The 10,033-nt window shown below is 48.7% G+C and overlaps 1 protein-coding gene across 1 annotated transcript in view; it reads left to right on the top strand.

Moving 5' to 3' along the window:
• Positions 1-2,369, top strand: part of LOC139235170 (heparan-alpha-glucosaminide N-acetyltransferase-like) — a 245,718-nt gene extending 243,349 nt beyond the window's left edge. Inside the window, exon 17 of the mRNA XM_070866390.1 lies at positions 2,188-2,369. Coding sequence (XP_070722491.1) covers positions 2,188-2,369 — 182 coding nt within the window. The remainder of the gene's footprint in view (positions 1-2,187) is intronic.
• The last annotated feature ends 7,664 nt before the right edge of the window (positions 2,370-10,033 follow it).

A 10,033-nucleotide genomic window follows, 5' to 3' on the forward strand; every position in this document is an offset into this window, starting at 1 on the left:
TGACAGAGAACCAGTTATACTTGGTGTAAATGAGAACAGATGGAACTAGGAAGGTTTAATGAGGGAAGAGAATGATCCTGTCACAGCTATTTTCTGTCCGTCCGATGCAGTTAGGAAATGTATCTTTTGAGTTGAGCTTGGCCCAGTGCCTTTTTAAAGTGAAGCCCATGTGACTATTAAAGCAGTGATGTCACCACGAGTTATGGATTGGTGTAAATGTATTGATTGCCCAGGCAGGTTTAGGCTGTGCATTTAGTATTCATGTTCAGCTGGAACAAGGCAACGAGGCACTGTTCTGTTGGTGACATTCTTTTAAATTATTTTAAAGAGTTAATTAGCTTGGAGAAAAAAAAGTGAATGAAGATATATAAAATTATGAGGAGCCTGGATAGAGTGGACAGGGTGGACCTATTTCCATTAGTAAAGGGGTCAACAACCAGGGGGCAAAATAAAAATCACTTTTATTTATATAGCGCCTTTAACGGAGTAAAATGTCCCAAGGCGCTTCACGACAGTGTTACAGACAAACAGATAAATTTGACACCAAGCCACAGAAGAAATTAAGGCAGATGATCAAAAGCTTGTTTAGAGAGGTAAGTTTTAATGAGCGTCTTAAAGGAGGAAAGAGAGGTAGAGAGGGAGTTCCAGACCATAGATTTAAAGTAATTGGTAGGAGGTTTGGAGGGGATTTGAGGGGATATTTCTTCACACAGAGGGTGGTGGGGGTCTGGAACTCACTGCCAGAAAGAGTGGTAGAGGCAGAAACCCTCACCACATTTAAAAAGTACTTGGATGTGCACTTGAAGTGCAGGGCTACGGACGACACGCTGAAAAGTGGGATTAGGCTGGATGGCTCTTTGTCGGCCGGCGCGGACACGATGGACCGAAGTGGCCTCCTTCCGTGCTGTAAATTTCTATGATTTCCATCACGTCCCCTCGAATTTGCGTTCCCTCGTGATGTCTGAGGTCCCACACAGGCCGTTGTAAACTCTGCGCATGTGCAGAACTTAAATTTTAAGGGTCCGCGGACAAGAAAAAAAATTTAGCAGGAACATTCAGCTGGTCAGTAAATCAATAACAAGGGGGCAGAAACTCAGGATTGGTACCAGAGGTATGATGGGGGTAGTTGGGAGGATTGTTTGCCACACATACGATTATTGGAACAAGTGTCTATTGAAGCTGATTCAATCGTGACATATACAAAGGAATCAAAGCCTTGAAGATATTAAAGGGTACAGGGAAAGAGCAGAGAAATGGGATTAGATTAGATATTTTTGGTATAGGATCTCGGCCAGGCTCAGGGACCATGTGCCCAGAAATGCGAGGGTATACCTATCGGGAGAGGATGAACAGGCTGGGTCTCTTTTCTCTTGGGGGGGAAAAAAAAGAAGGCTGAGGGGGTAACCTAATAGAGGTCATTAAAATTATGAAAGGTTTTGATAGAGTGAATACAGAGAGAGTGTTTCCACTTGTGGGGAAGAGCATAACTAGAGGCCATCAATATAAGATAGTCACCAAGAAATCCAATAGGGAATTCTTTACCCAGAGAGCGGTGAGAATGTGGAACTCATGTGGAACAGGGAGTGGTTGAAGCGAATAGTATCGATGCATTTAAGGGGAGGCTGGACAAGTATATGAGAGAGAAGGGAATAGAGGGTTATGCTGATAGATTTAGATGAGGAAAGATGGGAGGAGGCTCGAGTGGAGCATAAACGGCAGCATGGACTGGTTGTAATCCTAGGTAACTATTTATGAGGTCGACCCTCTTGCGCAGGTGGCTGAAGCTGAGATGGCTGGAGTCTCGGGGAAGGGAGCCTGGGGAATCTCTCCCCTTCCTCTCCTCCCCAACAGCAGCCACTGGATAATTCGGCCATGTGGGGCAGGAGCTGAATGAATCGAAAAAGTGACGGAAGAGAAAGGAAAACGCGGGAGGGGATGACTGAAAGGCGGGTCAAGAAGAACGTAATTTTTTTTTTAAAGGAGGCTTTTAAAGGCAGGTAGGCCAAATAATTTTGGAGGAGAATCCCAGAGGGCAGGAGTATGGTTGGTGAAGAATCAGCCATCAGTGGTAGGCCAGAGTGGACAGGGGAGAGGTGGGACGTGTGTCAGGACGTAGGATGATAGAGCGAGGCTGTGGAGAGTGTTGAAGACTAACTCGCATCCTTCTTGTTCTCTGTTGATGTGCAGGAATGAATTCAATCCTCGTGTATGTTGGACACTCTGTGTTGGGCGGGTACTTCCCATTCAGCTGGGAAATGAAATACAAGAATTCGCATGGTGAGCGCCTCCTCCAGGATCTGGTGGGAACGACAGTCTGGGTGTTCATCGCATACTTGCTGTACAGGAAGAAATTCTTCTTAAAAATCTAATTTGCACAGGAATAAATGGAACTGTATGTTGAAGTATGTAATTAAACTGAACCATTGCATTATTTTGTTAATTTCCATCTCTTTCTTTTTTCAACCATCCTCTTCTTGGGCAGTCCCTCGGAGTCGAGGATGACTTGCTTCCACACTAAGATGAGTTCTCAGGTGACTGATGAGACCAATGCGGGACCTACAGTCTCTGTCACAGGTGGGGCAGACAGTGGTTGAAGGGACGGGTGGGTGGGGTGCTTGATTTGTCGTACGCTCCTTCCGCTGTTTGCGCTTGGCTTCCGTGTGCTCCCGGCGAAGAGACTCGGGATGTTCAGTGCCTTTCCAGATGCTCCTCCTCCACTTTGAGCGGTCTTGGGTCAGGGATTCCCAAGAGTCGGTGGGGATGTTGCATTTCTTCAAGGTGGCTTTGAGGGTGTCCTTGAAGCGTTTTTCCTGCCCTCCTGGGGCTCGCCTGCCGTGACGCAGCTCAGAGTAGATCGCTTGTTTCGGGAGTCTAGACAATGTGGCCCGTCCATCTGAGCTGGTCGAGTGTGGCCAATGCCTCGATACTGGGGATGTTGACCTGAGAGAGAACGCTGATGTTGGTAAGCCTATCCTGCCAATGGATTTGCAGGATTTTGTGGAGGCAGCGTTGGTGCTACTTCTCCAATGCTTTGAGCTGCCTACTGTACATAGTCCATGTCTCTGACCAAAAGCCCTTCCTTACCCCTGTCCCTTACCTCCAGAACATCAGGGATCTCTGCCCATCAACATGGACTGCAGCAGTTCAAGAAGGTGGCTCACTACCACCTTCTCAAGGGCAATTAGGGATGGGCAATAAATGCCGGCCTTGCCAGAGATGCCCACATCCCGTGAATGAATAAAAACAATTACAATCAGAGCCACTGATCTAGGTAACTGAATAAATCACATTACCTAGCAAAAAGGAAGATGGTTGTGGTTGTTGGAGGCCAATCATCTCAGCCCCAGGACATCGCTGCAGGAGATCCTCAGGGCAGTGTCCTAGGCCCAACCATCTTCAGCTACTTCATCAATGACCTTCCCTTCATCATAAGGTCAGAAGTGGGGATGTTCGCTGATGATTGCACAGTGTTCAGTTCCATTCGCAACTCCTCAGATAATGAAGCAGTCCATGCCCCAAATGCAGCAAGACCCAGACAACATTCCGGCTTGGGCTGATTAGTGGCAAGTAACATTTGTGCCACACAGGTGCCAGGCAATGACTATCTCCAACAAGAGAGAGAATCTAACCACCGCCCCTCGACATTCAACGGCATTACCATCGCCGAATCCCTCATCATCAACATCCTGGGAGTCACCATTGACCAGAATCTTAACTGGATCAGTCACATAAATACTGTGGCAACAAGAGCAGGTCAGAGGCTGGGTATTCTGCGGCGAGTGTCTCACCTCCTGACTCCCCAAAGCCTTTCCACCATCTACAAGGCACAAGTCAGGAGTGTGATGGAATACTCTCCACTTGCCTGAACGAGCGCAGCTCCAACAACCCTTCAGAAGCTCGACATCATCCAGGACAAAGCAGCCCGTTTGATTGGCACCCTATCTACCACCTTCAATATTCACTCCCTCCACCACCGGCGCACCGTGGCTGCAGTGTGTACCATTTTTCTTGATAAAATTACAGTAATTATGTTCGTCATAAATCCATCAATACCGTGCGTGCCCACCTGAACCCCTCAATTATATTGGTATTTTCTAATTATTTTGGTGTATCCATTAATCTCTTACATATAAAATAGCCGGACCTCTTGCACCCCCTCCCCCGCCAAGATAGCTGCATTACACTCACTCACAGTCGCCCGAAGATTCAGCAACGTCTGCCCGTTAAGAGTTCATCATCGTGGAGGAGTTTGCCGTTTGTTCATCAACAGGACCGTAAGTTGCCCATTTTGATTTTTTTTTCAAAAATTGTTCAAAGACCTGCATTTATATAGCGCCGTTCACAATTACCAGACATCTCAAAGCGCTTTACAGCCGATGAAGTACAGTCACTGTTGTAATGTGGGAAACGTGGCAGCCAATTTGCGCACAGCAAGCTCCCACAAACAGCAATGTGGCAATAACCCAGATTATCTGTTTCTTTGCTTTGTTGATTGAGGGATAAATATTGGCCCCAGGATTAAACTCCCCTGCTCTTCTTCGAAATAGTGCCATGGGATCTTTTATGCCCACCTGAGAGAGCAGACGGGGCCTGGGTTTAATGTTTCATCCGAACAACAGCACCTCCGACAGTGCAGCACTCCCTCAGCACAGGGAGTGTCAGCCTAGATTTATATGCTTAAGTCCCTGGAGTGGGACTTGAACCCACAACCTTCTGATTCAGAGGCGATGGTGCTGCCCACTGAGCCACAGCTCACACTCAGAACCATCTTATCTTCTCGGAAAGGGGCGTAGTATCCAGCCATGATGTTGGTTTTCTGTGCGAGCTTTCCAACCTATTCAATGACTCCAATCAATGTATGGATCAGTACTGGAACCGGATGGTTCATGGGGAAACTACTTTCTTTATATATAAAAATGTAACTCATGTAATAAAAACTGGTCACAAAGTTGAGCGAGGTGCGAGTGACATGGTATGATCGGCACCCCATCCACCACCTCCAACATTCACTCCCCCCACCACCGGCGCACTGTGGCTGCAGTGTGCACCATCTACAAGATGTACTGCAGCAACTCACCAAGGCTTCTTCGGCAGCACCTCCCAAACCCACGACCTCTACCACCTAGAAGGACAAGGGCAGCAGGTGCATGGGAACACCACCACCTCCACGTTCCCCTCCCAGTCACACACCATCCCGACTTGGAAATATATCGGCCGTTCCTTCATCGTCGCTGGGTCAAAATCCTAGAACGCCCTCCCTAACAGCACTGTGGGAGCACCTTCACCACACGGACTGCAGCGGTTCAAGAAGGCGGCTCACCACCACCTTCTCGAGGGCAATTAGGGATGGGCAATAAATGCCGGCCTTGCCAGCAGCGCCCATATCCCAGGAACAAATAATAGATTACCTGACCTTATCGCTATGTACCACAGGAGCAAAACTGTAGTGATGTTGAATTTCACCAAATGCCACAGGAACATGTGCCTTTTATTTATGACGCCCCAGTTGCTATATATAGTTGCGAAGTATAACCGAAATTACCATGGTGTTTATAGACAGTCAATATTCAATGATGCAAACCCTTTCTATCAGTGCGATAATTGCCAATAATCCATTCGATGAGCTCAGTAACCTTTCTGCCTCTGACTCCTGTGCAAACCTTGTGCAGTGAAGAGACATGTCGGTGATATTTAAACTCTGTGTGTATGTGCTAATGCCAAATATTTACACACAGTATGTAAAGACAGAGACTTAGCACCAATACGCCTTCTGAAAATCGATGCTCCTGTCTGCAGCCATTAAGGGTTATTTTGACGGTAATTGTGAGGTAATTGCCTTCGGTTCCCACCCAACCATTACACTACCAAACTCTGACTATAACAGTGAGTTAAGCTGCCATTGACAGTAAATTAAGCTGTCGAATCGAACATTATAACAACAACTTGCATTCTACAGCACTGCTTGAGTAGACTATCCCAGGTCAAGTGGCTGCTGGGAAAAGGTACGGTTGGGGGTTGGCCTGGGGGGAGGTGGGGGGTTTGGGGACAGTGGGGAGTGGGGACGAGGGAGGGGGGAGGGGGATGTGTGTTGGGGGGGTCGCAAATGTAACATGGTATAATTGTGATGTTTAAAATGATTAAAGGATTTGAGAGGGTAGATAAAGAGAGAAACTGTTATGTTCAGAATAATTCCACAAGACTGTATGCTGTAAGCTCAAACTGGTGTGCCCTTAGTCTCTTTAATCAAACTCCAGAATGCCGAAGCAGCATGGCAGACAGCCTTTTATACTTGCTTGCACAAGGTGTGCAGGTGACCCTTGGGTCTCCAACAGGTGCGCCCCCTGGTGGCAATTCTTACGCTATTATAAAGTTTACATACATAACAGAAACGATTTCCTCTGGCAGGGAGTGTCCAGAGCAAAGGGGCATCGTGTGGTGGAACAGGCATCTTCCACCCTTCAACATGTCGTTCACGACCTGGAATATCAGGTCCTTCATTGAGACACCTGTGAACTCATCCTTTTTTTGACGTGGAAGTGAGTCATCCTCGATACAAGGGACCGCCTATGATGATGATGAAGATAACCATAAAGTCAGAGCCAGGCCATTCAGGGGTGATGTCAGGGAGCACTTCTTCACACAAAGGGTGTTGGAAATCTGGAACTCTCTCCCTTAAGGCTAAGGGTTAATTGAAAATGTCAAAACTGAGATTGCGAAGGGTCGTAAGGGTTATGGAACCAAAGCGGAACAGGCTGGAGAGGCTGAATGGTCTACTGTGTTCCTCATGTCAAAGAAGTGAGTTTTAAGAGGATTTTGAAGAAAGGCAGATGCATATTTAACACTTAACACAAAGGCACGTGTGCTTTGGCTACGGACCGATCGGTTTGATGCCAACTGTCACTGAAGTAGAACGACAAGAAGGTACTAAAACCCTAATAGGATCAGCGATACCCTATACCAGCGCAACACGTCTGACTTGGGACTGTTTGTGTGTTGGCTTGCCCAATCCATAGCCTGGCACTGCCCCACCGCTCTGCGCCTGGACGATGGTCAACAAAGTCAATCCACCACAAAGCTTTCAAATATTTTAATGAACAATTGAAGGGGCTGCTCAGTGACCTATCAGCATTCGATGATTTATTTTGTTACATTCTTACTTGTGAATTTTGTTCCCGGTCAGATGAGAAATACTGGTGACGGTCTACGCACCATGGGCGAAAGAATTTGGTTGGATCGCGATGCCGGAACTCAAGTAGTTAGCGCCAGCGAGCATCGAGCATCAGTGTGCAGTTACCGGCGGCGCTGAGCAATGGCGGCCTGGCCCAGCAGTCTGCACAGCCCCCCTCCCGCGAGCACCATCGGAGCAGGCCGGGGAGCGGAAGGAGCAGCGTACCACTCCAGGGAGCAACATGTGCTGGAGCAGGAGAGCAACGGCAGTGAAGAGGGTGACTGGATTTGACGTCACCAAGATCCAGGTCGCTGACTGGAGTGTGGGCAGGTACAGCAGGAGCGACGAGGTTGGGGCGAGAGTTTGTAGAGGGACGTGACCGGGGCCCAGGAGAGGTGCCAGTTCGGGGCCCAGAAGAGGCGAGGGCCCAGGGGCAGCACGGGCTCAGCCCACACTGTGATGTGTGCGCGCACTAGGTCCGTGCAGCAGAGCTGGTCTCCAGTCGTCCTGGTTAACCCTTGCCACTGGACCAAGGTGGCTGGAGACCAGCTCTGTGTGGTGGCTGGTGTGCAACGGCCACCATACGTTAAAAAAAATCCATGCACAGGCATCTTCCACTCTTCAAGATTTAGTTCGGGACCTGGAGTGTTAGGTCCTTTATTGAAACACACGTGAACTTTTTGGCGTCGAAGCAAGTCATCCTTGACTCAAGGGACTGCCTACGATGATGATGAGCAGTATCGTCCGGGAGTGTCGTCCCGGTATCCACACGGAATAAACTTTGGTTTGCTTGCCACCCGTTAGCGACCCGCGGTGACCCCACTAGAGAAAGCCTGGTGTGCAGAGCTGTCTTGGGACGCTAAGGGAAGGCGTGACTGCGTCAGGTAAATGCGATTGGTTTTTGGGATTTGTTTGTTGCGTCTTACCTTTTATTTGGGTGAATCATGTATTGGGAATGTTTTTTGTGAATTTTGGTCTGATGGTTTATTTTTCAGCAGCGATGTCTCTCCTAGGGCGCTACAAAGCCGGCTTCTTTAGCACAGGATCTTCAATTGCACACCCGGCCTAGCGCCCTGAGAGAGATGTGGAACATTTCCTCAAGCGCTCCGCTCCACCCTCAGGGCGCTGAAACGGAATATTGCTGGGCCCAGCGCTAAAAATCTTCCCTCACTAAATTTAGCGCCCGGGTGATATTAGCGCCTTAGGAGCCCTCCAATTGAATTTCTACATGCTTAAATCCATGGAGACCAGCATTGAGGCACCTAACTTTTCCCAGAACGCAGTCAAAGTATACCACATGGTCCACCCAACAGATATTCACACTCACCCTATCATTGAATAACTTTGTCTTGCACAGTGTCCTCCGCTGCTGGTTTCCACAAATGTCCTTGTACACTTTGGGGGATCAGCCACAGTGTGGTCAAACCAAGGTTCGATACAAATTCAACATAACTTCTCTGCTTTTCAACTCTATCCCTCTCGAAATGTACCTCAGTGCTTGGTTTGCTTTTATTTAATCCCTGTTAAGCTGTGTTGCTACTTTTGTGTATCTGCACCTCCTAGATCCCTTAGCTCCTCTTAAGAACATAAATTAAGAATTAGGAGCAGGAGTAGGCCATTCGGCCCCTCATAGAAACATACAAACATAGAAAATAGGTGCAGGAGTAGGCCATTCGGCCCTTCGAGCCTGCACCGCTATTCAACAAGATCATGGCTGATCACCCACCCCAGCAACCCCCCCCCCCCCCCGCACGCCCCCTCCACACCCCCCGAACCCCCCAGCCGCAAGGACCACATCCAACTCCCTCCCGAACACATCCAATGAACTGGCATCAACAACTCTCCGCGGCAGGGAACCCCACAGGCCAACAACTCCCCGAGTGAAGCAGTCTCTCCCCATCCCAGCCCCAAACAGCCCACCCCCCATCCCAAGACCATGCCCCCCCAACCCCCCCCCCCCCCCCCGGCTCCGGACCCACCCAACACCGGGAACACTCCCCCCGCACCCAACCCGCCCCGTCCCGTCAGAATCCTTCCCAAATGCCGAACATCCCCGGATGTCGAGCCCCCAGCCCCGGCCACCCCGGAGCCACGCCCCCGTGACGCCAACCACACCACATCCACCAACCGCCATCTGCGCAGTCAACCCGTCCACCCCACTCTGAACACTCCCCGCACCGAGGCACAGAGCCCCCAGGCCCGCCCCTCCAACACACTTTGCCCCCCCCAGACCTCCCAAACCGCGAACCTGCTCCGCCATTCAATAAGATCAGGGCTGATCTTCTCCCTCAACCTCACTTTCCTGCACTTTCCCCATATCCCTTGATTTCCTTAATATCTAAAAATCTATCGATCTCTGTCATGAATTTACTCAAAGACTGAACCTCCACAGCCCTCAGGGGTAGAGAATTCCAAAGATTCACCACTCTTTGACTCGACCCCATTTAGTCATTTATTGTCCAAGGGGTATGTGACCTCCCTAATCTTCCTACCAAAATGCACCACCTCACACTTATCTACATTGAAATTCATTTGTGATTTACATGCCAATTCTGCAAGTTTATTAATGTTTTCTTGTATTTTGTTGCAGTCGTCCTTGGTATTAACTACACCTTCCAATTTGGTGACATCCGCAAATTTGGAAAATGTATTTCCGCTTCCTGAGTCCAAATCGTTTATGTTGGAAATTGGAATGACCACCGACTGCAATAGGGCAGCATATGGGGGTACGGTAGCACAGTGTTCATGTTACTGTAATCCCAAGTCGTGGGCTAATGATCTGGAGACACGAGTTCAAATCCCACCATGGCAGCTGGGGAATTTAAAATCAATAAATTAAGTAAATCTGGAATTAAAAAGCTCGTA

The sequence above is a fragment of the Pristiophorus japonicus genome, chromosome 22, assembly GCF_044704955.1.
Source record: "Pristiophorus japonicus isolate sPriJap1 chromosome 22, sPriJap1.hap1, whole genome shotgun sequence".
NCBI classification, from domain to species: domain Eukaryota; kingdom Metazoa; phylum Chordata; class Chondrichthyes; family Pristiophoridae; genus Pristiophorus; species Pristiophorus japonicus.